The sequence below is a fragment of the Erpetoichthys calabaricus genome, chromosome 10 (genome assembly GCF_900747795.2).
Source record: "Erpetoichthys calabaricus chromosome 10, fErpCal1.3, whole genome shotgun sequence".
NCBI lineage: Eukaryota > Metazoa > Chordata > Cladistia > Polypteriformes > Polypteridae > Erpetoichthys > Erpetoichthys calabaricus.
In genome coordinates, this window is record NC_041403.2 from 3,732,001 (window position 1) to 3,759,482 (window position 27,482).

Here is a 27,482-nt window from a genome sequence, read left to right on the forward strand (position 1 = left end):
TCTTTACTTGTAACTTATAACGTATATCATTGATAAGAACAGCAGTGGTGTGACGTTTAACTAAACCAACCTTAGCACTACGTCAGGATATCGAATTTAATGACAGTACTGGGGGAAGTGCCTCAAACCAATTTGGCCAGTGACTCTCTGCAGGACCCTCTCAACCAACCCCCTCATGGAGGCCAACTACCCAGCTGGCAAACATCAGCTCAACAGATGGCATCGGAGAGCAGGTGTGAGACCATTGGGTCACACCAGTATTCTGGTGGTCTAACGTTGCCTGTTTGGTTTTAAATCAGAAGCCATTAAGAACCACAACGCCCTATTGGCTGTAGGGTTTGGACAGAACATCTACAAATTTGCTTGCCCCCCCTCTGTTTCTTTGTCACACCATCACGATGAAGGAGCATCTCTCACACATTATGGACCTGAAAAGAAGAGCACAGCATGGCAGCCATATTGAGACAGGCTTGTTCTGAAGAAAGCGCACTAGAAACGACTGACTTAACCGGAGACATTTAAAGTGACAAACGAGTCCGTGTGCCGCCTGAAACGACACATCAGCATTGATCAGGTGGTACGGTTGCCAATTTTCACTTGTACTTTGCTTATTGTTATTACTTTATGAATATTACCAGAAGTTGTAACTTAGCGCCGGCTTGTCTTCTACTCTGTGTAATTGCCTGAGGTTATAAATGTAGAAGAGACGGAGGTGAGAAGTTAGAAAGTCCAATACCTTATAAACGGTGCTAAGACCCTGGGATTTGAGGCATCCTGACAAAGGTGGCACAATAAAGAATATAAAAGGGCAAAGGAGAGTAACAGAGATCTCCACCAAGATGAAACAAACTCCATCCAGTTAAGCCAACTTGGCAATGTTAACAAAATGTTGTAAATGGACGTTGTGTCCACAGCAAACAAAAATGAGCCTAAAACTGCTGATTCTAATAAGATGGCAACCTGACGCCAACACACATTACTGAATGGCTTTGAAAAAGTCGTAATCCTCATAAAACAAATCAGCGTATCGCAGGATGAGCTCCAGAGCGTTGAGGATCAGGATGTCGGTGCTGCAGTCCAACTCCAGCTCAGATGAGTAGTTCCTCACTGGGACGATGCAGGAGACAGGCAGGCTGAGCAGATTACCAGCGGCGGTCACCTGAAACATAAGGCGAGTGGTCACTTACAGCAGGACAGAGGGTGGGCCGATGTCTCTCACCAGACGGACAGAAGCTGCAGAAACTCAACTTGCCTTGTCTTGGACGTGTCGGCACACATAAACACGACTCACGTCCTTATCGACGGCGTGGCAGACCTCATCGATGTGAGTCAGCAGAGCCACCTGTGGCACCCCTAAAAATAAAAAGAGGGCAACATGAAATCTCAGTGCGCCTGTCCATCTTATTGAACTCACTATGTGTGAAGAATACATGAAACTTAAGTAAACCTCCACCAAGGATCTGGATGGTGGAATGAGATGAGTGCATTTGGTATCTGTCCTTGTCTCGATGTTTGTTGACCGAGTTCTGGCCTGTCCTTCTCAAGATGCCCCTTGTTGTCTTGCAAAGAAGCTCACCTCAAAGGAATCAAAACGCAACATGATGGTTCATGGAAGACCACCTGTGATATTCCGTAAGTTAGATGTTATCCTCAGCAAGGACTGTAAAGGACGACCAGACGTTCTCCACACCAAACAAAGAGTGAAGCGTTTGTTCAGAGGTGAACTCGGGCAAATGTCCAGGGTGGCTGTTGAAGGAGGGAGCAGAACTTTTCTTATAGCATTTAAATAGTGGTCTTTCTATGCTAAACCAGCTTGCTACAGTTATGTGAGAAAGTAAGTGCACCCCATGGAAATGATTGACTTTTTCATCATATTTGAACAGGCAAACGTTCAATCTTCATGCAAACCACACCTAAAGATAGAGGTGATCTACTTGAAGAAAAGGCACAACAAACTGACACGGTGTGTTCATTCTGATAATGTAAATGAACAAAAATGGTGATCTGTCACAGGGAGAAATGAAGTCCACCCCTACACTCCTCACCAATTCAAAACTATCAAACCCAGAATCAGGCCTTCCAGATGAGGTGCCAATGATTAGGACATCTGCAGGTGGACCTGACTGTCTTCTTTAAACCTCAGCTATTGAGGGTCCGACATTAAGTTTAATATTGATGTGTGTGGTGTCATCATGAAAAGATTAAGAGAGCTCTCTAAGGCCATCAGAAAGAAGACTGTGGACACCTAGGAGTCTAGCAAAGGATATCAAAAGATCATCAACTTACCTGAAACCAGTCATTCCACTGTAAGGAAAATTGTCTGCAAGTGGTGCTGATTTCAAATGACTGCTAATTTGTGAAGGACTAGCCAGTCCAACAAATTCAGTCCAAGAGGTGACTGTTTGACACTAAAAGAAGTCTCCAAGAACCCCAAAATTTCATTGCAGGATCTGCAGGTAACTCCTGCAAAAGTTGGTATCAAAGTCTGTGCATCTACAATTAGAAAGAGCTTCCACAAATCTGTCCTGCATGTCAGGTGTGCCAAGAAAAGCCCTTTACTGTCCAAAAAGAACATCAGAGCAAGACGACAGTTTAGCATTGAACATCTAGACAAAGACCAGACCTTCTGGAATAGAAGAATAAATGACAGATGAATAAAAGATGGAGTTGTTTGGCCACTGCAATTGTAGACATGTTTGGTGCAAACAAAAGAGAGCATTTTAGGACAGATCACAATGCCATCAGCAAACATCACAGTCCATGGGGACTCCTGTCCATAAATGCAAATTCCACATGTGGACAAAGTGCAGCCCTCCAGTCATCACCACCTCAAATTCCTTCAATTAATATCGGCAGCAAATTATTAGAATCAACATTAGAGAGGATCTCGTCTTATTTAAACTAACTCAGACCGTTAGTTTGATGTTGAAGTGCCTGTCATCACCGTACTCTACGAGACCTTCAGAAAGAAGCCTCGAGATGCCTAAGAGTCTCAGCAGGGACTTCAAAAGATCTCCAGACAACTGGAAATCCACAGTCTACAAGTACCGAAGACGTTAATTAACTGCCAGCTTTTCAACTGAAGAGAAGCAATTGGAGTTTTCGTCTTGTGAGAGATGGTCGGCTGTTCATCCCAGCCAATACCCCCAAGCCACTAGATGGAGCCCTCCCTGTAGCATGGAAGTGCCCCGAAGACCAGCAGGGAATCATGGACAATGGAGTTTTTATTCCCAACCCTGCTGGACACCGTGGGGCCCACCAGAGGACGCTGCAGGGAGGCTCAAGGACTTATACGTGCCCTATAACCCGGAAGTGCATCGTGATCACATGACCGGAAGGAATGATGTGCTTCCGGGTTGAAGAAAATGACTTTTAAGCTGACCCGGAAGTGATGAGGACTTATGGATTGTTGGGATGGAACCACTTCCGGGTCAGGGACTATAAAGGACTCTGGGAAACCCCAGACAAGTGAGCTGAGTTGGGAGGCAGGGTGGCTAAGTGTCGGGGAGTGGAGGTTTGTTTATTGTTCATGGATTTATTGAGTATTGTGGAGAGGAGGGTGCTTTATGCACTTATTTATAATAATAAATATTATTATTGGACTTTTATCTGGTGTCTGACGTCTGGTCTGAGGGTTCAAGGGGTCACGGAGACCTCTATCTGTCACAGTATTTTTGGCCAGGGTTTTTCACAGTTCCCTTATCCTTTTCATTTTCATTTAGAAGCCTTTGTTCCTTTGAGTTAAGGTCCTGTCCACAGTGACGTCTGAGCTGAGCGTTTTTCTGTAGCGCCAGGTGAGCGCAGATTGAACGCCGACCATTTCTCTGCTCGTTGCAGCGAATCAGACCGTCCACATGAGCTCTCACCGCTTGCGTTCGGTCAGAGGTGCGTTTGGATGGCATAAAAAAAAGAAAACGTCACATGCAGCTTTTTCTTGGTGTCAATTTCTGCCAAAATGAGCGTGAAGAAAACATCTGAATTGCGTTTACATGTCGTTCATTTAACGTTCTGGAGGACCGGATATGTCTCATGATTATGTGTGTGTGTGTGTGTGTGTGTGTGTGTTTACAGTATGTTCACACACGTGTGTTTCAGAGGCAGCGCGGGGGGTCTAACTAAGATTAAATCACTGGGACAGGAGCTAACTGAGTGGACTAACACTTCTTCTGACCTAAACTTCCTCTTCCTGTTCCTCTCCACGCCCATGATGACCTCATTTCCAGTAATTACCTCGTAGTCCCGCCCCTTCCTTTTTTGGGGCTATGTAACAGCCCACATATCCTTTGTTTTCAGTCTTTCTTTTGTTGCAGACTCAGTCTGTGGTGATTACTCTGCAGAACTGCAGTTGTATTTTTGTTGTTTTCTGTACAATTTATGAAGTGGATCCCCCAAAACTTTTTGTGCCTTCTGTCTCTCTTTTACTATATATATATATATATATAAATATTGTGATGTGTCTTGCCACTGCATGGGCTGTAAGGGGTGGAAGCAGTGATGGGGTGGAGTCTTGGGGGGCACTTTTTATAAGGCCTTGGGGCCCCTCCCTAGAGACAGAGAGAGAGTTGAGTGAAGGGTTAATTAACGGTGCGTGAAGAAAAGGTGAGGTGGTGGTCAGAAGAGAAAGTGAAAGGAAGACAACATCAGGTGGTGAAGGGAGCGAATAGTGAAGAGGTAGATAGGACGAAGGTGAATTATCTTTGTTATTTTGAAGGTGTCCCTGTGACTCAGACAACGGGCAGCAGTAGGGCACCGTTTATATCGCGGCATATTCGATAAAAAGCCAGTCGGCATTTGGACAAGCGGCTCCTCAGTGTGTTTATTCGACAGGCCGTCACAGTATATATATATCATCAATATAAGAATGATAATAATGGAGAATTTGTAACAGTTTGTAGGTTTGTGCTAATGACGTAACTTTACCTACTATGGATTATTAACACCACTGGGCGAGTGCGTATGCCAGACCTGTTTGTAGATTTGCTTACTTCAAGGTGCCAAGTGGCCGCTCCTCAGGGCTAACACTGACTCGCTTATTGGATGATAGGCGTGTAATAAGGTCTCCTGGTCCTGTGTCTTTAGCCTCGTGCCCTGCTTTTGTTAAATAATTTGATAATCCACAAAGCAATGAAGCAGGTCCCCTCAAACTGACCGTCCCCCCGCCCTCACTCGATTACCAAGGTCTCGGATCTTCAGCCGCAGCTCCTGCAGCCCCTCCTGGATGTCATCAGGGTAGGTCTGCACTTTCCTGGCATCGACCACAAAGGCCACGCAGGCGATTTTGTTTGCTATGCCCGGCGTACTGATGTACCCTCTGGTGTCACTGCCAATGGCTTCAGATGAGTTGAACTGTAAACAGAAACACAAGAAGATGTCAGTGAGAAAAGAGCCTCACACCGACGTCACTAATGACAAGCCCACCGACGTCACTTGTGACACTCCAGTCGTTATCACAAGTCGAATCACTGAACACGTCAGTTTGATGACTAAAGATGAGCAAAGTGAAGTCAGAGAAAGAATACGAGTTAGAAGGTAAGATGTCTGCCAGTCACTTCGGAGGTCCGATATTTTCACTGCTAACCCTTTCGAGTTGCCATCTGCACATTGGTCATGCTTTGCATTTTGTATTCCAATAGATGGCGCATCAGAGAGCAGTAGAGATTCCTCTAATCATCAGTCACAGACAAAGAGATGACAATATAACCTGAGAAAGGAAAATTTACTGAATTACAAAAAGAAATAAAGAAGGGCAAGCTAATTTTATTTTACTTCATTAAAGATTGTGGTGATCTGTCGTTATTTATGTTGCAAAATGACATCAAAATCCAAACGATAAATCCACTTATCAGCTGCAAAGAGAACACGTTAGCCTCTGAGGGCACGAGTTTCAGACCCCACTTAATGGTGGTCTTAGCATCTTTAACAGTTAGTTAGAGTGTTTGTGTGCTTGTCTGTTGCCTTAATGGCACCTTGTGATCCTCCCTTCCCAGCTCACAGAATTCAAACCCAGGAGGAGGCCTGCTCCTCAAAATAAGCCTTAACACAAAATCTAGAAGCAGAGTACTGGCCTGCAAAAGCTTAAAAAAATAAAACATCAGGACTTTTCAAATTCTAAATAAAAAACCACTAAGCACAGGAAGAGGGGGAATCTCAGTAAACCCCTGGCCCTGAAATATTAAAAGCCACCATTGTTTATTGTCATGCTACAGCCAGGACTGCTGCGTTGTGTAAATCACCTTTTGTTGTCTTTATGTATTGTGTTTCTTTAATATGCTGTGTTTATTATTTTTCATCTCTGTGTTATGTCACTTTTCTAAGCCTTAGTGCTCCTCGTTGTCTGCCCCGCCTCATGTAGGCGGAGCCTAAGGAGGCAGTGCCCCCCTAATTAGCGAGCTGGGGTGCTGGCCGGGCCCCGCAGTGTTTAAGATGAGGCCAAAGAAGACTCAGGATGGTGGATTAGATGACCTTTCACTGTTGAACCCTTTGGAATTCCCATTGATTGCTAATCAAGTGTGGTCTGATCTTCATCAATGTCACAATTCTAGACAAACCCAATTTGAGTAAACTAATAACACACACACACGGTTGTTAAAAGTAACAAAATCCTGATGAATATTAAATGTTTGCAATGCTCACTTTTCGTTGTATCTATTGTATTATCTACATTACGAATGCACTTCTGCTTCGCTACTTGCTTTTGAGTACCAATGGCCATGGCTGGAGTTGCAGATGCTCCCTGGTGCTAATAAGATGGCAACTTCAGCAGCGTCAGAGCCTTCACCGTCACTTTAATTCTTTGTATTGAATAAGCACTGCGCACTTCTGGAACTGAAGGTCTTGTCTGCCTCCTCACTTGCTGCTCGTCCAGGGCGGTTATGAACTACAAGATGTGCCAACAGGGGCAGGTGCCAGGGCTGTGGGCACTTGGGCAGCACATTAGTCTGGAACAGGGGTCTCCCACTCCGGTCCTGGAGGGCTGCAGGTTTTCATTATAACCCTTTTCTTAATCAGTGACCTGTTTTTGCTGCTAATTAACGTCTTTTGAATTCATTTTCATTGATTTGCTCTTGAAATCTCAGACCCCTCAATTGTTTCTCTTTCCTTAATGAGCCGCCAAACAATCACGAGATACCACATGAGCCAAAACAACCAGTGACCATCATACAGTATCTGAAAATAAAGAAAGATGAGGGTCTCAAGAATGTTGATCTGCTCTGGTCCTCAAAACATTTGAACAGAAAACAGAAAATCAAGAAAGAGAGAAGCAACAAGCCATGGAGTCTGAGAAAGAATAACTTGAATTAAGCCAATCGATCAAAATGTAACCCAATAGAGATGCTAAGCAGTCAGAGTGTAAGACAAATGTACTAAACTAACTTTTAAGGTAGCTTTTGATATTATATAATCAGTTATTATGTGTGATGATCATTATGTGTGAAATGTAAGCTATAATAAGAATGTGCTGTGCATTAACCGACAGTATAGCATTAATCCTTTAAGAAGCAGATAAAAGATTCTTAAATTGTGACTGCCACATAGACGCTGAAGTGTTGTCACCCTGATGGTGCAGAAGAATACGGAAGTACATGTTAGCAAAGTGCTGTCTCTGTAAAATCTAGCCATAGCTGAATTGCATAGTCCAGCGGTTCTCAAACTGTGGGGCGCGCCCCCCTAGGGTAACAAAAAAGGGGGTGCGAATGTTGCCATATGTGCCGTAATTTCGCTATTCGTAGGGAAACTTTAAACTTGTAGCGGTGTATCTGCAGCAAAAAATATAGGAATAAATTTTATTAGGGTTTCAAAAAAACATTAGGGGGGCACGATTAAAACTGTTATAAAAACTCGGGTCGCAAATACTTAAAGGCTGAGAAACGCTGGCATAGCCTAATTTGGATGGGGAGCCTGGGACTTTGGGCATGCTGACTACCGTGTACTTCTGCAAGTACTGATTGAATGTGTCATCTTGAGCTACTTGCAAACTCTGCGTGACGTCAGATTGAACTGACATACTTCCTCCTATTGTTTAGGAAACAAACTGGTATAAAACTGAGCTAACTTCCTTGTTTGAGCAGGCTGCCTGTAACAAACTGAGCTGTCAGGTGCTGCAGCCTCCCTCTTCTCACCAAGAATAAAGAAATTGCTTTTTACTTTTTATTGGTGTCCGCCTTCTGTTGTTCTCGACTTCAGCGACCACAAGTTAAAGAACGGGTTTAATGAACGACAAGAATCAGAGCCTCATTAAGCAACTGGTTGGAGTGAAATGGTTTGGAGTTTAAGGCCCTGACTTAGGTGGTCTTCTGTTGGCCCACTCACTTTACGTTTCATTTCTGTTTGGGTGCCATTTAAGGAAAGAAATGAAGCAAATCAGAGGGACAAATCTTAAACAACAAGCCAATTAAAATAAATGTTAAAGGAGTTAATTAGCAACAAAAACTGCAATTATTAAGAAAAGGGTTAAAATGAAAACCTGCAGCCACTGCGGCCCTCCAGGAGCGGAGTTGGGGACCCCTGATCTAGAAGTTACAAAGGCCTAATAGTGGATGAACAGAATGTGCCATGTGTGCTGTTGGCATTTATGCTCCGCCTTGAAGTGTGTTACTGTGTGAGGAATTGCACTTCTTGTTTTTAATAATGTCAGGTTTACTCTTGTTTAGAAAGTCTTTTCACTTGAATGTTTCTTTTAATATTTGTATGCATACTGCTTATTAAAGGCTGCAGCACTTATTCAATTAACATTTAATGACATTTCTAGCCATTTAGTCCTCAGGGTTCAGGTATGGAGGGTCCGGCTGTTGGTCGAGCCTCAGATTCAGGTGTACAATGTGGATTTCATCCCGGCTGTGGAGCGCTGGACCAGCTTTTTACCCTCACAATGATATTGTAGGAGTCATCAGAGTGTGACCAACCAGTCAGCATGTTGTTTTGTGGACTTACGATGGGGTCCCTCATGGGGGGTCCTGTTGGGTGGTGCTTTGGAAGTATGGGGTATCTGGTCAGCCTGTTCAGTCCTCTTACAACTGGAGTGAGAGTTTGGTTTGCATTGCTGCCAGTTGGTCAGACTCGTTCCCGCTTGGTGTGCCTTTTGTCACCGATTTTTATGGCCAGAATTTCTAGGTGCAGTAAAGGGGGTCCAGTCTGGTGGCCTCAGGAGTGCCCCTCTGCTTTTTGTGGATGAGGTGGCCCTGCTGGCTTCATCGGGCTGTGACCTTCGACATGCCCTGGGGTATGCCTGAATATGGAGCCATTGAGCAGATGGCTATCACTGCGGGTCATTGACATGCCACACATACGCCGCAGTACAGAATGAAGAACGACAGCAAGAGAGAAACATCTGGCGACAAACAAGGAGATCATTAAATACTCACAATGTCCGCCATATGCAAACATGCTTTTACATCCTTACATCAATGTTGGGTTGAGGAGGACGTCTTTTGACAGTTAGGTCTGCGATGTGCTCACAGTGGGGTGGTATTTGTTCATACTAATTATAAAAGAATGCATTGCCAATTTTGAAATGTTCAGCTTGCTCAACAAGAACCAGCAATACAAGTTAAACACATTAGAATTTCAACAGGAACTGAAAAAAGAAACGATTTAGAACACATAGGCGGTACCAGCATCTCCTTACCTTAAGCCTCCATTGATAATCCCCCAGAATACCATGTGTAAGTTTTTATTCCTTATTTTAGGACCAGAGGTCCACATGTTCCACTAGTATTAACATCTTCTTCTTCTTTTGGCTTCTCCCATTAAGTGTTGTCACAGCGGATCATCTTCTTCCATATCTTCCAGTCCTCGTCATTTTGCTCTGTCACCCCCATCACCTGCATGTCCTCTCTCACCAAATCCATAAACCTTCTCTTAGGCCTTCCTCTTCTCCTCTTACTCGTCAGCTCTATCTTCAGCACCCTTCTCCCAATATACCCCTCATCTCTCCTCTGCACATGTCCAAACCAACACAATCTCACCTCTCTGACTTTGTCTCCCAACCGTCCCACCTGAGCTGACCCTCTAATGTCCTCATTTCTAATTCTGTCGATCCTCGTCACACCCAATGCAAATCTTCACATCTTTAACTCTGTTACCTTCAACATAAAACAATAAAATATTAATAACTGAAGTTGGCTTCCTAAGAGATTCAAACAGCAGGCAGAGGCCTTCACTAAACAGCCTCACCCCAGGCAGCCAGCCCCTCTAACTCCAATGGCAGGGTTCAGTATGCTAGACACAAAAATGTGGACGCGGCTTTAAGAGTAGATAGACATCTGAAAAGTTCCAGAAATATAGAAAGTGAGGGACTCTAAGTGTTATAAATTCTACTAAACGAGAGGACGACAACCACCGACTACTCACCTTGTACCCCTCGGGCACGTGCCCCTTCACCGCCTGCAGCACATCGTTCACCTTCACCCCTGGTAGGTCTTCTTCTCCCAATCCCATCATGTCACACAGAACCAGTGAGTTCTGCTCTCCAGCTTGTGAAGCTTTGATGTTGTATGATCTAAACTGTGGAGATAAAGGCGCTATAAAAACAGCAGAGCTTTTACAGGAGGAGCCCCTAAAGTTTGGGTACGGATTGACTTATGCCAGTCATGACTCAGATTCTAAAGTTAAAAGATATGAACGATTCTTACCATGTTGGTAAAACTCTGCGCCGCCGTGCCCACCATTGCCTTGAGGGCAACGCAGCCATGAAAAACAGAGCCCACCGAGCTGATGAAACTCGACTTGCCTGCACCCACAGGGCCCACAAGCAGGACCTTTGTCTTGGAGACCAAGTTAAGGGGAGGCTTGTAGTTGATGATGGAGTTTTTCAGTTGGTCCCTTATCCTGCATGAAGACAACAAAGGGTGAGGGTCTGAGATGAAAAGAAACACCAAAGAGGTTTGCCCACAGTGCCCAGGGCCTGCTTTTCTAATTTGACTCCTTAGCCGTCATCCACTATGGGGCAATATCTGGGCATTTCAGTGGGCTGCTGACCTTACGCAAGTGAGCATAAAATGGCACAGTGGGACTCCCCTTCAGACATCACACCAATGGTGACAACATCATGTGACCCTTTAATTACTGTTGTCACAGCAGCCGCCCATAGAGGACATGTGACATCTTATTTATGCCCATCTGGAGTCTGACCATTGGCGCATTTTGAAATATTGAAAATGAGAACAACTCGATCCCACCTTGTCAGGTCCATCCATTGCCTGGAGCTGCTGTGTCATTAGAGAGATGTGACATCAGTTAGTGATGGGCTGCCAGTCTGTCATATTGGACAAGTGGGCTCAGGTGTGTGATGGAGAGGACAACCACCCAAGCAGTCCTAGAACAGAACTACCTGCTATGGCGCCATGCTGCCCCCTTACTGTGTCTGGGCAGGAATTAAACCCCAAAATCTAACAGGCATGTCTGAATGTGAGGTGACCGACTGTCACTGTGCACACTGGCCAGCCATTAGTTCACCCGAAGGGACCCAGCACTGCTGTTTTAAAGTCATGTCTGTGTAACGCTGGCTTTATGCTTGGGCTTGTGGCCTTATTGTTCTTCTCCCAAGGTGCAGACTTCATGAGATTTTCTTCTAGGATGTTCTTGTATTTTGCTGCATAAACCTTCCAGGGCCTGAGGCAGAGAACCAGAATCTCTACAGCCTGGTGATGCCACCAGGGAACAGCGTGTTGTGCAGATAAAAATCAAATAATTGACACTGTGAGTCAGGACTAAAACCAAGCCATGAAGTCCAAAGATAACTCTCTATGGCACACTGTGATCAAATTGTGGCACAGCATCAATCCAAGCGAGGGGCTCAAACCATCTGCAAAGCTTTGTGAGTTCCCAGGATCAGAGGATTCAAAGATTGTGAAATGGAAGAAGTTTGGAAGTCACCAGGAGTCTTCCTAGAGGTGGCTGTCCAGCCAAAGTGAGTAACAAGATGGGCATCGACCAACAACGCAAAGGTCACTCAGTGCAGGAGTCCTCTGCTGAGATGGGAGAACCTGCTGGAAAGTACCACCATCTCAGCAAGACGGTGTTTATGGTAGGGATGGTTAGACAGAGGCTGTCACCCTTGTTGTGAGCGATGGGGCAGATCCAAGTTACTAGGTGACAGTGAGACCAATGTGCATCATGGGTAAATTATTGGAATTATTAATGACAACAACAAGCAGCATCTGGCAAGAACAGGCGTGTTAGTGAGCAATCAACATGGGTTCTGACTTGTGGGGGATAGTCGTGTTTCACTAATATGCTGGGATTCTTTAAAGAAGCAACAGACAAACACAATAAGGAAGGTGCATATGAGATTATCTACTTGGCTTTCAGAAGGTCCTACATGAAGGGCTGGTGACCAAAGTAAAAGAAGAGTGGAATTCAGTGTGGAGATGGGTGCAAAACTGGCTCAAACACAGGAAGCAAAGGGTGACGGCGCAAAGAACTTGGAATGTGCAGATCGATACCACAGTAATCGATACTTCAATCCTCACAAATATCAATGACTATCTTTTTTTCTGTAAGATACAGTAGCGGGTTTCTTGCCAACACATAGAAGGCACTAACACGCCTGTCGCGCTCCCGTACTGAAATGAGCAGACGCGCTGTGACGCACCCGCGCCCTGAACCCCGCCCCTTGCGCAAGCGCAGACTGTACGCCAATGTCAGACCGAGAGCAGAGTTGTGTGCTGCTACTCCTTACAGATGGAAAGGAATACAGCGGGCCGATGGAACATCTGTGAGAAGAATCAGCAGACCAGTGGCAAATCAAGCAGCCCAGTTAAAATGCACACGTGTTGTTCAAATAGAAAGACGTTTGTAAAACACGAAAGCGATGCAAATCTGAAGCCCGGCGATTTAGCGGCAATTAGCGCCACATACGGGAGGCTGCAGGAGAGTCTCAAAGAGGCGTCATTCAGGTAACTGTGCCGCTAGCATGGATCGTGTAGATGGGGGTTTGCTGAAGACTTTTTATCTGAGAAAAACACTTTACTGTTTAGCACTCATTAATACTTAGGAAACGTAAAGCCCGTTGTTAGCATAATGGAGGACACATAATAGTGAAGCATCGCTGTCCGAGTATTTTGTCACGAGTTCTGTCCGTTTAGTTTTTTCTGCTAATTAAAACGAAGGGTACAGTACAACGAATATACATAATAAGCCTTAAGACTACGCAAAATACTTAATAGCTATGCCTAATTTGAAGATGAAAACTTTAGCTTTTCCTTTCCGAAAAATAAGTGCTTGAGTAAATGTTAATAAAAATATTAATTCTGCAATTAACACCATACCGACCCATCACCTCCTCGTCTCCACTGTTCCCTTCACCAGCATGTTCACTGATATTCGCTCCAATCACCACTTTATGTTCATCACTTCATCCAACTCACTCCAGAAATCTTCATTCTCATCCATTGCACACCCAACTTGCACTAACAACATTCTTCATCACACCTCCAATTTCCAGCTTCATAATCATTACTCTGCCTGACACTCTTTTCACCTCCAAAACACTCTTGACGTGCTGTTCCTTCAGAATAACTCCTACCCCATTTTGTCCTTCCATCCACACCATGATAGAACAATTTGAATCCACCGCCGATCCACCTGGCCTTACTCCCCTTCCATTTAGTCTCTTGTACGCACAATATATCAGCCTTCCTTCTCTCCATCATATCTGCTAACTCTCTCCCCTTACCAGTCAAACTGCCAACATTCAAAGTTCCTACCGTCAGTTCCACTCTCTTTACTTTCCTCCTCTCCCCCTGCCTCCTGACACGTCTCCCTCCTCTTCTTCTTCTCCTCCTTCTTCGGCCAACAGTAGCCTAATTTCCACCAGCACCCTGTTGGCTAACAGTAGTGGTGGCAGTTGTTGTTAACCCGGGGCTCGACCAATCCGGTATGGAAATTTGTATTGTTATCCGCATATTGATTTGGCAAAATTTTACACCCGATGCCCTTCCTGACGTAACCCTCCCCATTTACGTGGCTGAGTTTTTAATTCTGATGCTTTAATCAATTTTAATACGGACTGTTCAACAAAAGCATAACAAGAAAAACAAAAGAATAATTTATTTAAGGTCAAAATTTAGTTGTTAAATATTGGATTGTTGTTTTCTTAGTCTGATTTCATTTTTTATAAAATTGACACCTTTATTTGTAAATGAAGTCCTATCCTTCTCCACGAAAATCTCCATCACTTTCTTGTAAACGTCCTCCTTATTTTCCTTTAGTTTTAAAAATCTTAATCTTCCATTTTGGCAGTCAGTTGGAACAAAAAATTAAAACTAAACGGCCCACTGCAGTGCACTTGACTTTCTGATGTCGCTGACTGATTGGCAAGAACAACAGCAGCAAACAAGCACCTGTTGGGCTCACATGTGCCCCCTTCAGGGCGGCACGGGACTGTCTGCCTTTTCACTGCAGTTTTATGTCTGATCAGTAAGACTAAATATGTCACACACACACTCATTAAAGATATTAGCCAGACTGTGGACAGTCAGGGCGTATAATAAACGTGTCTGCACACCTTATATTGGCGACATACAGAGAGACAGCCACAGGCACGTGCCAATCACAGGCATCAACCCCGTGTGTGAGGTGATGGAGAGCGCAGTCCAAGGGGAGGTGAGGCTCGTCACTGCCGCACCTCGCCTTTCTTCCCTGTATTTGAACAGGCAATTCAGCGATTTTGACTATAAAATGATCAAAATTATTGGAATACAGAAAACAATTGTATAGCACAGACCAGTGGACACATTTATTTTAGGTTATCATTATAAGTTTTTTTACTTTTCATGATGAGCCGCCCCTGACCGCACGTCCCTGCCAGCCGGGCTCATTGCTAAGGCTGCTGCTCTTTTTAATATTCATGGATGATTGGACAAGAAGAGAAATAAAAAGCTGGTCAAAGCTGCAGATGAACCCAAACCTGGTGGAAGGGCAGGCAGTGGAGAATCAGCTAAAAGGTCACAGAGGGACTCAGACAGCAGACAGGTTTGGGCAGATTTGTGGACGATGAAAATGATGGTAGGAAATGTAAAGAATTTCACGTAGAAATGTGAGGTTTGAATGCACAATGGGAGGTCTGAAAATCAAAAGTATGTCTTAGGAGAAGAATTTAGGAGTCACGGTGGACTCAGGATGAATCGAGAAGGCTAATGTAACGTCAGGTTATATAGCGCCTTGATGTGTGGAGTCCAAGGCGGTCACACACTGGTGAGGCCTCATCTGGAGTGCCGTCTTCAGTTTTGGTCTCCATATTTCAAAATTAAAAAGCAGCCGCAGCTGAGAACCTCCTGAGAAGATGGCCTAAGCTGAATGAGGACTGCAGGAGAAGAGATTAAATGAAGCAAAAGGGGAAACCTGACTGAAGTGTCTGAAATCATGAAGGGAGTCAGTCCAGAGGATCACGATGGTGACTTTGAAATGACTTCAATGAGGACACGGGGACATCGGTGGAAACTTGTGAAGGGCAGGTTTTGCACAAATGTTAGACAGACCTATTTAGAATAAGTGATGAAGCAGTGTGGTGGGGAGCAGGCCTTTAGGGACTTTCACATCTCCACTTGGCGTTAGTTTGGGTAGAATTAACTGGATAGGATTGGTGGGCGTTGTTGGGCTGATGTTCTCGTCCAGCTTTTTCTAATGTTTGCCCCCTCATCTCCTTCATTATTCACAACACATACACTGTTGTCCTAACTGCAGGAGGGATGTGGCAGTGCTAACCACTGAGCCGCTGGGCAGTCGTTGCTGATTGGCTCGATTGGTTAAGCACAGTGCCACTCGGGGTCTACCATGAGTTTGGGGGCGACTACTTACTCTTCATCCCAGTACAGCTCTCGCCAGGGGGAGTCCAGCAGGTCACCAAAGTCTGAAATGTAAAAACACGAGCAGGTTACACGTCACAGACAGGTGGACACCCCCAGGCAGACGTCATTGTCATGTGTCCACAGTCCCAGGACATTCTTACTCGCATGTGTTATTGTCAAATCCTCTCAGGACAAATTATAAAACCATCTTATGAAGCTCAAGTTGAAAAGTTGGACATTTGATTCGATTAGATAAACTTTATTAAACCCGGGGAGGAATTTAGATGCCTAGAACAGCAGAAGCATAAATGACAAATATAAAGACCCGCAAGGACAAATAATACAATCAATAAACAAATGAATTTTGTGCAGAAAATGTAAAAATGAGCGTAGAGCATCAGTATTATCTGGGATGTCTGGGGGAAGCAATGAATTGCCTGAGAAGCCCCCCAGAGACGACTCGTGGCACACACCGTGGTGGCTAAAAGAGCTCCAAGGGAGAGCGCCTCCTAGGGAGGATGGAGGGGATTTTTCCTAATGGCTTCCAATTTTGACTGCATCCTCTTTTGGACCGCAGCTTCCGGGTGTGTCCAGGGTTGGCCCCCGATACCGAGGGGCGACGGTACAGCCGTGTCTTGTTTAATGACGGCATTCGGGTCTGACCAGTGCATTTCGTCATTAAGTGTATTGACGTATATTAATTTGGGGGGGCTCTTTGTCTGATGTCATTTTTGCTGCACTGACATATATATATATAATATATGCAATGTAATAATGTAATACAATATAATGTAAACTTAAGACCTATTTGTGGTAATAAAGTGCACAGTAACTAAGAGAGCAAAAGGTCAAAGGTTATTTAACAGAGTTTAGTATTCTGATGGTCTGGGGGCAGAAGCTCCTGTTCAGTCTGGTCTTATGACGGTGCTGACACTATTCAGGAGCTCCGTCAGTAAAGCACAGCGTCGTTAGGTGGGACGTCGTCAGCCAAGTCACAGCCGTACTTCCATTCTTTGCCGGCTAGCCAGCTGCCACTCAAGCGTCCAGCCCCGCCCACCTTGCAAAGCACCAATGCCAGCTGTACTGCATAACATTTTCTTACAAACCCAATAACGGGCCCTGATTGAATTCTAACACTTAAGCGACACAAGTATCTAGCCCCGCCCATCCAGCTGCCACTCAAGCATGAAGACCCACCCCTCTGGCTGGCACTCAAGCATCTAGCCACCCTGCCATGCCCAGCTGACTGTTGACACTGACACTATAAATGTGTTCTAAAATGTATTTTTATCAGCTCTCTACAATTTTGTCCCCTGGGACCTCCTCATGTTTTGTGCCTTGCTCCAACATGTCCCCCCCCACCGTCCCACGGCTCACCTTCCACCCGGTACACCTCTAGGTCTTTCAGGACGTTTTCTTCTTCCAGGTCAACTGTAGTGACAAACAGTTTTGAATTGTTGGTTTTGGACCGATGGAACTTCAGGCCATTCTCAAAGCTGATCTCTTCATATTTGGTTGTGACAGACTTGATGGGGGTCCTATCGAGCTCAGACTGCTCAATGGAGAAGTAAAAGGCCTTTTCATCCTTGAATGTTGCATACTGAACTCTGAGCCACTGACTTGTGCAGCCTCCCACTATGACGTCATCCTCCAAGTAGCCCACCATCATGATGCAGCCCTGATTGATGCTCTTCCTGCCTATTTCAGACACACTGAAGCCATGCAGGCTGCCCTTGTAGAGCAGGCTGAACTTAACGTGCCCCTCAAATAGGGAGAGGAGCTGCTTCTCCGTGTGCTTGTCCAGCCGTGGGATGACAGGAGACATGACGACACCTGGAAAGAGAAGGAGAGCCATGAGCCCAAGGGACTGGGGTGAGTCCTCCACTGGTCACTGGGGTGAGTGCTCAGTGTATTTAGATATTACTCAGTGTGTGTTGTGTATGTGGGCCTTAGAGCTTCATTCCTTGTGCTTTGTGGGTGGAGCCTAAGTAGGCGGGGCCACCATGATGTCACTACTTTATATCATTCAGAGTTCAGTATCGGGGAGGCCTGTTAGTGGACATTTCTGGTCATTGGGCGTCTTGCTTTCCGATTCGGGATTACAGACTGATGTGGTTAATTGGGTTGAGGAGGTGAGTCCCCAGGTTACCACTGATGCTTCGAGTTTGTTTTTGGATTCTGATTTAAACTTCTTAGCCTTAGATTACTTTTTTAGGCAAACCCTTTTAACCTTTTTTTTGTCCTATGCATTGTTATTGTTGTGCTTCCTTTCATTTATTTAATTATTTATTTCTAATTATATTTTGCTTTGTTTAATGTGTTTATTCCAGAGGTTTCCAGATGTCCTCTCCCATGCAGGACATTTCTGTGCACTTTGGGGGTTTTCAAACACAAGGAATTTAATGGGTTGCTTTATTTTCCCATCAGAGTCTTCTGTGAAAAGTTGATAATAATTAACTGCCACTTTCGCGGTCCCTTTGGAATAGCTGCATGGTCGTTGCCGTGGCAACCTTTCCCATGATGCCCAGGGAGTGCGCAACAAGCCATTCCGCATGCTCTCCCATCTTATCTGAGGCTAAATGCAAAGGGAAACTTTGACAATTCTTATGTTCTGGGACTCCTGGCATTAGGAATGAGCTCTGAACGTTGGACTTAAATTTTTTATTTAACGGTTTGGCTTTGCGGACTTTTTTTTTGCTGATGTCTGCTATTATCCTTTTGCTCCTTTTTTCTAGTGTTGAGCATGACCCAGACACTGACAGGCGGACACCGATGGCTCGCCAACCAACACACGTTTAATCATAATTTACTATGTACAGAGCACACACACAACCCAATACTCCCCTAAAGTCCAGGCCTCTTCACAATGCCGTTCTCTGTCTTCTGACCGCCTCCACTCCTCTCTGAGCTCCGTCCACTTCCACCCGACTCCAGCCATCAAACAGAGGAAGGCGGCCCCTTTTATATCCACCCAGATGTGCTCTAGGTGCCTCCTGTGGCGGAAGTACCGACTGCACACACAGAAACACCTTGGGTGTCCCTGGTCTTCTCTCCCCCCCCCCCCACCAGCACTTCTGGGTGAGGCAGAAGTACTGAGGGCCAGGGCTCCTCAGGCTCCACGGGCCCCTATAGGGTTGAGCTTCTAAGCTCTGTTCCCGTGATCCCCAAAGCCACCAGGGCGGTCACCACCTTGAGGTCTGGAGGAGGTGTAAGCCCTCCTCCAGTCCTCCTGGGCGTCCCGGCTGGGTACCACCCCCAGTCACACGCTACACTGGTCATCACCCATAAGATTCAGCACTCCATTTTCAGTCAGTGCAATGAACAAAAACAGAGGAAAAAGTCAAAAAACTGAATATCCACAACAGTGCCCAGAATGAAGAAAGACCCCCAACAACTCTCAGTGCCACTCTGAAGGGCCGGGGAATAAACAGGGAGTGGGCGGTCCTCCAGCTGAATGGCCCCGCCCCCTGGAATTGTGCATAAAGAAGACATATAAGTAAAAACAGTCAGCCAAAAATGAACAGAATACATGCGTAATAAATATTAATTAATAGGAAACAATATTCAAAACAAGCATAAAACTGGTCAAAAAATAACATACGCAAGAACAACATTTAAAGAGCAAACAAACACAGTGAATATCACAGCATTCAACCCAGGACTGAGACCTGGCAGATGTTGTTGTGTTTGTCGTGGTAGGACCCTCGGGTGACCCTGTGCCCCCTTTAAACGGCGGCCCTGAAGTGCAATGCACAACAACAAATCAGAAACAATAAATGTAAATGGAGCAGTACATAAACAAAATGAAGGCATGAAAACAAAAAAAGCAGCGCATAACCCAAAGGGAGGCGGAAGAAACAGTGAAAAGTAACAATTCATCAGGAGTCGATCCCAGCTCTTCTGACTTTTCTGATTTGTGTTTGTGTTTTGTCACACACGTGCGAGTAGACGTCAACTTCCCCTTGGGATTAATAAAGTATCTATCTATCTATCATATAGTGCCTTTCACTCTCTATCTATCTATCTATCTATCTATCTATCTATCTATCTATCTATTATATAGTGCCTTTCACTCTCTATCTATCTATCTATCTATCTATCTATCTATCTATCTATCTATCTATCTATCTATCTATCTATCTATCTATCTATCTATCTATCTATCTATTATATAGTGCCTTTCACTCTCTATCTATCTATCTATCTATCTATCTATCTATCTATCTATCTATCTATCTATCTATCTATCTATCTATCTATCTATCTATCTATCTATCATATAGTGCCTTTCACTATCTATCTATCTATCTATCTATCTATCTATCTATCTATCTATCTATCTATCTATCTATCTATCTATCTATCTATCTATCTATCTATCTATCTATCTATCTATCTATCTATCTATCATATAGTGCCTTTCACTATCTATCTATCTATCTATCTATCTATCTATCTATCTATCTATCTATCTATCTATCTATCTATCTATCTATCTATAGTGCCTTTCATATCTATCTATTTATCTATCTATTGTAATAGATAGAGGCACTGTCGACCCCTTGAACCCTCAGATCAGACGTCAGACACCAGATAAAAGTCCAATATGACTTTATTTTATAATAATAATGTGCACCAAGCATTCTACACTCCACTATACTCATACAAATCAATACAATAATATAATCAATAATTAATCCTCCACTCCCAGATGCATTGCCACCCTTCCACCCAGCTCAGTTCAACGTCTGGGATTTCTCACAATCCTTTTATAGTCCTTGACCCAGAAGTGTTTCGCCCTCTCTGTCCACGTGACTAGGAACACTTCCGGGTCAGAAAAAAAAATCCTTTTCTTCACCTCAGAAGTACGTCATTCCTCTTGTTCATGTGACTCTGACATACTTCCGGGGTTAGGGAAAATAATTACTGCTCCTCCCTGCAGCGCCTTCTAGCAGCCCCCGTGGTATCCAGCAGGGTTGTAAAGGAAAACTCCAATGTCCATAATTCCCTGCTGGCATTCGGGGTACCTCCATACTGCAAGGAGAACTCCACCTGGCGGCCTGGGAGTATTGGCCAGGATAAATGGCCGGCCACCTATCACACTGTCTATCTATCTATCTATCTATCTATCTATCTATTGTGGAACGAGCCCCGGACACAGACAGGCAGACATGTTGTTAAGCACCACCACACGTTTATTTACACAACTATATACAAAGTTCTGTGCCACACCAACAAACCCCAAGGCTTCCCCAAAGTCCAGGCTTCTCTCTCTCAGCCTTCTCTCACTCTTCACAGGCCTCTCTTTTGCCTCCTCCCAGACCTCGTCCTTCTCCTCACCCAACTCCAGTCATTAATGAAGTGAGGCGGCTCCTTAAAAAGGCAGGCGGCTGAGGACCACACCCTGCCACCTGCCACACTATCTATCTATCTATTATATGGTGCCTTTCTATCTATCTATCTATCTATCTATCTATCTATCTATCTATCTATCTATCTATCTATCTAAAGGGCCTGAATAACGACAATTCCACATCTGGCCAGGGGGGTGCATTGTCTTTTCTCAATCCCTTGCAGACCTTTCTCGGGAAATCCCACAGGGTTCTGACATCTCTGATGACGGCACTTTCACCAGCTGCATTCTGATGATGTCACTTCCTGCCCCGCCTCTGATGACATCACTTCCTAGACTGGCCTTTAAAGCCGCCAAGTTGACTGTATACTACAGTTCCGTTTTGGACTTTTTTGCAGCCAAGGCACATTATATAGGGTGGCTGCCCCAAGCCTTTATGATGTCTTATTGTCATTCTTGTGACAGTTTCCGATTTGTTTTTGCACATTGCACTTCAGGGCCACTGTACCTTTATGCTCTTTATTATGTAGACCTGAACAACCCCCCCCCCCCCCCCCCGAATCCTAACTGTAACCCTCATTTGTTTGATGTCAATGACCTCAGGCCACCAGACAGAGCACTAAAACGGGCAGCAGAGAAAGTCACACATTTACTTGTCTTGTATTAGAGATCCGCGTTTCTCGACCACTGGGTGGTGGGCTGCCGCCACTGGTGGGTTTAGTGTTGCTGTTGTTTATGTGACTCCTCTCCCGCTCTGAGGACCAAAGGGGGGACCAGAAACCCCTTGTGACGATCGCTCTCTGTTTACCAAGCTCTACTGATTGTGATCGATTTTCCCCCACTTGATAGGTCACGCTGGCACTTGGATGGCAAAAAAGCGGATTGTGACATGAAAAAGGTTGAGAAACACTTTTATAGATAATGTGCTCAACATATAAGAAGAGTACGATGAGTGCTGCTCAAATCATACAACCTGATAAAAGGCCACCAGGTGGCACCCCGACTGAGTATGATGGTTGCTGTTGGCTCCTGCTTGTGTGGCGCAGCGGGTCCGCACTTCTGAATGAGAGGCAAGATTTTTAAAAAATTTACTAGCTCCCTGCTCCCTTCGCTCACCAACCCCTGTGCCTGCGCTACCCGCTAGCCTCTTTGTGGTTCTGCCGCTCATGTATGGGATGGGAATTTAAATAGATTGTTATTTTCAAGGCAATTGTCACATATGCATAATACAACTAAACTGTTTTACATTACAGCCAGTAATTAACAATAGCTAAAAATAATAAAATGTAATAAATTGAAAGTAAGTTATGTTTCATGTTGCATTATATGTTTTCGTTCTGTTTGGCTGTGAAATGAACACACAAATACATTTTAAACATACACTTTTACTGTAAAACTTCAGTAAAAACAATTTTTTAAATTAGATTTTCGTCAATATCGCATTGAATTGTGATTCTGTGTCTGGACTTTCATCGTGACATCGTAACTTATAACTGCCCGTGAGTGAATTTTGTTTCTTTCTCTCTATTAAATAAACCAACATTTTCAAAAGTTTGTCCCTGTGATTTGTTAATTGTCTTTGCTAAAGTTATTCTAACGGGAAAATGTAAACATTTTAATATGAATGGCATATCAAGATCTCCTGTGGTGTCTCATGTCATTAGTGAAGATGGACTACATTACCTTTCTTGGATACATCCTTCTTTCTACAGTAATTTGGCCGGTGGGAGACCAGACGGTGTTAACAGTTGTAGATATTCTTCATGATATTATAAGTTGAAGTTTTCATCTTCCTCATCATCACTACCAACTGTTTCAGCAAAGTCTATTGATACGCATTTAACCAATTTGACGTGTAACCGATCGACAATTTCACTCATCACCAGGCCAATACCATCCCTACAGTGAAGCATGGTGGTGGTAGCATCATCCTGTGGGGAACTGGGAGACTAGTCAGGATAAAGGGAAGGATGACCGCAGCAATGTACAGAGACATCCTGGATGAAAACCTGCTCCAGAGCGCTCTTGACCTCAGACTGGGGCGACGGTTCATCTTTCAGCAGGACAACGACCCTAAGCACACAGCCAAGATATCAAAGGAGTGGCTTCAGGACAACTCTGTGCATGTCCTTGAGTGGCCCAGCCAGAGCCCAGACTTGAATCTGATTGAACATCTCTGGAGAGATCTTAAAATGGCTGTGCACCGGCGCTTCCCATCCAACCTGATGGAGCTTGAGAGGTGCTGCAAAGAGGAATGGGCGAAACTGGCCAAGGATAGGTGTGCCAAGCTTGTGGCATCATATTCAAAAAGACTTGAGGCTGGAATTGCTGCCAAAGGGGCATCAACAAAGTATTGAGCAAAGGCTGTGAATACTTATGGACATGGGATTTCTCTGTTTTTTATTTTTAATAAATTTGCAAAAACCTCAAGTAAACTTTCTTCATGTTGTCATTATGGGGTGTTGTGTGCAAAATTCTGTGGAAAAAAATGAATTTAATCCATTTTGGAATAAGGCTGTAACATCTATCTATCTATCTATCTAACAAAATGTGGAAAAAGTGATGCGCTGGGAATACTTTCTGGATGCACTGTATATATATCTTTATTTAATGCACGTCATCATGAAAGTGACATCAAGTGTAAATCTAAGGATGCTTAAAGTGCAGAGAGTGGAGTATCAGAAATGTGACATGTTGTGTATGGTGATCACTGCTGTCAGGTCAGGAGGAAACCCCAGAAGTTCATAGCGATTAACAACGGGAGCAGTTTGAAGATGACGTTTACGACGTTTAATGATCAAGTAATTACGAGGTTAAAGTGGACATTCCAAGACTAAAGCCGAACTTTCCACTTTAATCACAAAACAGACATGTTCATTATGTCCTTATTTTCTTCTTCCCTGTAGCTTCCTGTACATTCTGATAGTATTGTGAAGGTGCCAAAAAAAAAAAAAAGACGGCACAGAAGATGTGAGACTTTTAAAATCGATCATGTCACTACGATGGGGAACATGCGACGCTTCATTATAAAAGCACCACGAATGCTTTTGTATGTCGGCATTTTGCTTCACCACATGGAACCATTCATCAAATATTGAAGCAGTCACGTCGATCCTGGAGGATCCGCAAAGTGGCTGGAGCAGCAAGACATTCAGGATGGAATTCAGGGTTTGAATGTGGAGAGTTATGACGATATTACAGAAGAAGATGACATTACTGTATTTGGATAAATGCATATTACATGAATAAATATAAGATATCCCCTGAAAATAAGCGTTAGTGCATCTTTTGGAGCATAAATTTTGGACCCGATATTTTTGGGGAAACACACACACATATATATATAGATAGATAGATAGATAGATAGATAGATAGATAGATAGATAGATAGATAGATAGATAGATAGATAGATAGATAGATAGGCGCTATATAATGATAGATAGATAGATAGATAGATAGATAGATAGATAGATAGATAGATAGATAGATAGATAGGCGCTATATAATGATAGATAGATAGATAGATAGATAGATAGATAGATAGATAGATAGATAGATAGATAGATAGATAGATAGATTTCTATCTATCATTATATAGCGCCTTTCTATCTATCTATCTATCTATCTATCTATCTATCTATCTATCTATCTATCAGATAGATAGATAGATAGATAGATAGATAGATAGATAGATAGATAGATAGATAGATAGATAGATAGATAGATAGAAATCTATCTATCTATCAGATAGATAGATAGATAGATAGATAGATAGATAGATAGATAGATAGATAGATTTCTATCTATCTATCTATCTATCTATCTATCTATCTATCTATCTATCTATCTATCTATCTATCTATCTATCTATCTATCTATCTAAACAGAACCCGGCCCGACCCCGATGTTCACCATTAATGCTCCTGTACCCGACTCTTTGTCTAAATTTGGTTGCAGACCTCTACTGCGAGTCCCGTCTAAAATCAGTCCACTCATCCGCTAAGCACAGTCGCTCTCCATCGCGGCTCCAGCGGTGTTCGGGGTCTCTGATTTACAGCTCCGCACTTTCACACTCTGTCCGAATGCCCCCTACCAGACCCCTTTGATTTTTTTTATGAATTACCTTTTTATTTTTTCACCCGATCTCCTTCTTTCGTTACTCTTGCTTTTCTCTTTTTCTTTGTATGTCAGTCCTCTAAGACGCTCTCTCAGCACCTCAACACCTCCTCTTCTGTCACCCCTTTCAAAATGACGCCCTGAGCCTTCAGACGCAGCCTCGAGGAATGCCAATTTGTGCTCTCGGGTCCTGAAACGAAACTGAAAACTCGGCGCCACTTTTGGGAAAACGAAACTTTTCTCTTCGATCCCCCCACCGAAAAAAAAACTGTTCAGCAAAGCCATTCCGTCTGTCGACAATTAACCTGACGGACTGCAGTGAACGGCGCGACCTGAGCGACTGAAATCCAGAGCGCGCTCTTCAGGGAGGCGTGGTTATGAAAATCAGAAAACCGGGCGCTCGCGTGCCTGGCGGTGGGCGGGGTTCATCCGTGATATTTTTTTTATTTTGACATCGGATTGTCAGCACGGACAGTTCAGACTGACCTCCCGGGAGTCGCACCTTCACAACGGTCAACTGCCACGAGTCCCGCCCGCGTTTCATCGTCGTATTCCCGCACGATGTGAGATCCATTTTAAACTAACAGGGGCCGATATGTGAAGGCCAATTATCAAGTCAGAATAAGTGCTGGGTGGCGCAGTGACAGCACTACTGCCTTGCGACAAGGAGACCAGGGGTTACTTTCGGGGTCCTCCGTGCGCAGAGTTTGTATGTTCTCCCCGTGCCTGTGTGTGAATTGGAGATGTTAATTGACCCCAATGTGTGTTCCACCTGTGATGGACAGGAGCCCCTTCCAGAGATTATTACGGCCATACACTTGATCGGCTCCATCTTCCGCAGGACCCTTGGGGGGTGTTGGTTAAGGGGCATTACTGATGATGGCGGCAAAATGTATGAGGTGTCAATTAAGAAATTAAGTTTCCTTGTCGCAAATGTTCCCATTTTGTTTTTGTATCCTTATTGGCGTTGCATATAATTTACTATTGAGTGCGCATGTAAAGATAACGGGTATCATTTATAGCAGCAAGGAAGACGATACTGGAATGAAAGTCCCAGTGGTTACGATCGATGACAACTGACAGCAGTTCTCTGCTTTGGGCAATATGATTGGTGAGGGGCAGAGGAAACTCTACCTGTGTCAGTAACTGGGATTGTGTGTACGAGTTAGGAATGCAGAATGGAGAAGCGCTCAGCCTTTATCTTCTTATAAATTCTTTTTAATATTAAACCGTTTATTCTGCTGTGCTAAAGTTTGGGCGTCTTCTTATTTACTGATTTACCCCGCAATACATCCACAAGGCTCAGACGCTGCTGGCGAAGTCAGAGGCTTTTATTGAAAGTTTGGGTCCAGTTGTGCTCATCCAGCCGCTCGTTTGTGTTTGTCAGGGTGGTGTTCAGTACGCTCGCCACTGGGTGGCGACAGAGGACAGTGAATGTGCTGGCGAGAAGCCGAGTGACGTGGAGCGGAGAGAAGTTTGTTGTCGTTGGATTCAAATCCCAAACCTTTTTAAGACCCCCGATTCATTTCTTCCCACCATCAGACTACTTAACAAATCGATGAGAAATCGCTTACCTGTTTTGCTGGACTGCCATGGCTGGTGCAGCTACTCCTTTTTAGTGATTGCCGTTTAAATTCTCTTTACTTATTCTGTTCTGTCAATTCAAACAGTACACTTATTTAGCAAGCTATTGTTTGTTAGTTGAACGAATTATTTTAATGAAGTAGCTTTGATAAGAGCTGTAGCAATGCAACAGCATTTTAGATAACATTGATTTTACATGTTTAAAATGAATACTAGTCCTGCGGCCCGGGATTGGTTCCTGCCTTGTGCCCTGTGTTGGCTGGGATTGGCTCCAGCAGACCCCCGTGACCCTGTGTTCGGATTCAGCGGGTTGGATAATGGATGGATGGAAAATGAATACTATTTTCCTTTTTTATCGTCATACAGTTTGGTGGATTGAAAGCAAAACACATATTAGTTATCTAACCACTAGATACGTGTGTTTTCATCAGCCATAAAATGTTCTTAACAGTTTGTGTTCGTAGCACACGAGGGAATGGCTGATGTGCTACTACAGTATTTCTGTTTATAAATAGCGAGTGAGGCGCCTCAGAAAACGTAAGTGAAGTCTTGCTGTGTCGCCTCTGTCTCCGCCATTTTATGAGAGTATGAAATGTACCTTCAACAAAAAAAGAACAACGACTCGTTTGCGCTATGATTA

The 27,482-nt window shown here is 44.1% G+C and overlaps 1 protein-coding gene across 1 annotated transcript; it reads right to left on the bottom strand.

Annotated features, from left to right (window-relative positions):
- Positions 1–1,190: 1,190 nt before the first annotated feature.
- On the bottom strand, positions 1,191–25,464 carry LOC114658705 (interferon-induced protein 44-like). The gene is made up of 7 exons (XM_028810742.2): positions 25,266–25,464; positions 17,166–17,621; positions 15,799–15,850; positions 10,632–10,827; positions 10,351–10,503; positions 5,175–5,346; positions 1,191–1,353 (listed from the first exon to the last, which is right to left on the bottom strand). Exons 2-7 carry the CDS (start codon positions 17,611–17,613, stop codon positions 1,244–1,246), a joined length of 1,131 nt encoding a protein of 376 aa, XP_028666575.2. The 5' UTR covers positions 17,614–17,621; positions 25,266–25,464; the 3' UTR covers positions 1,191–1,243.
- Positions 25,465–27,482: the final 2,018 nt, after the last annotated feature.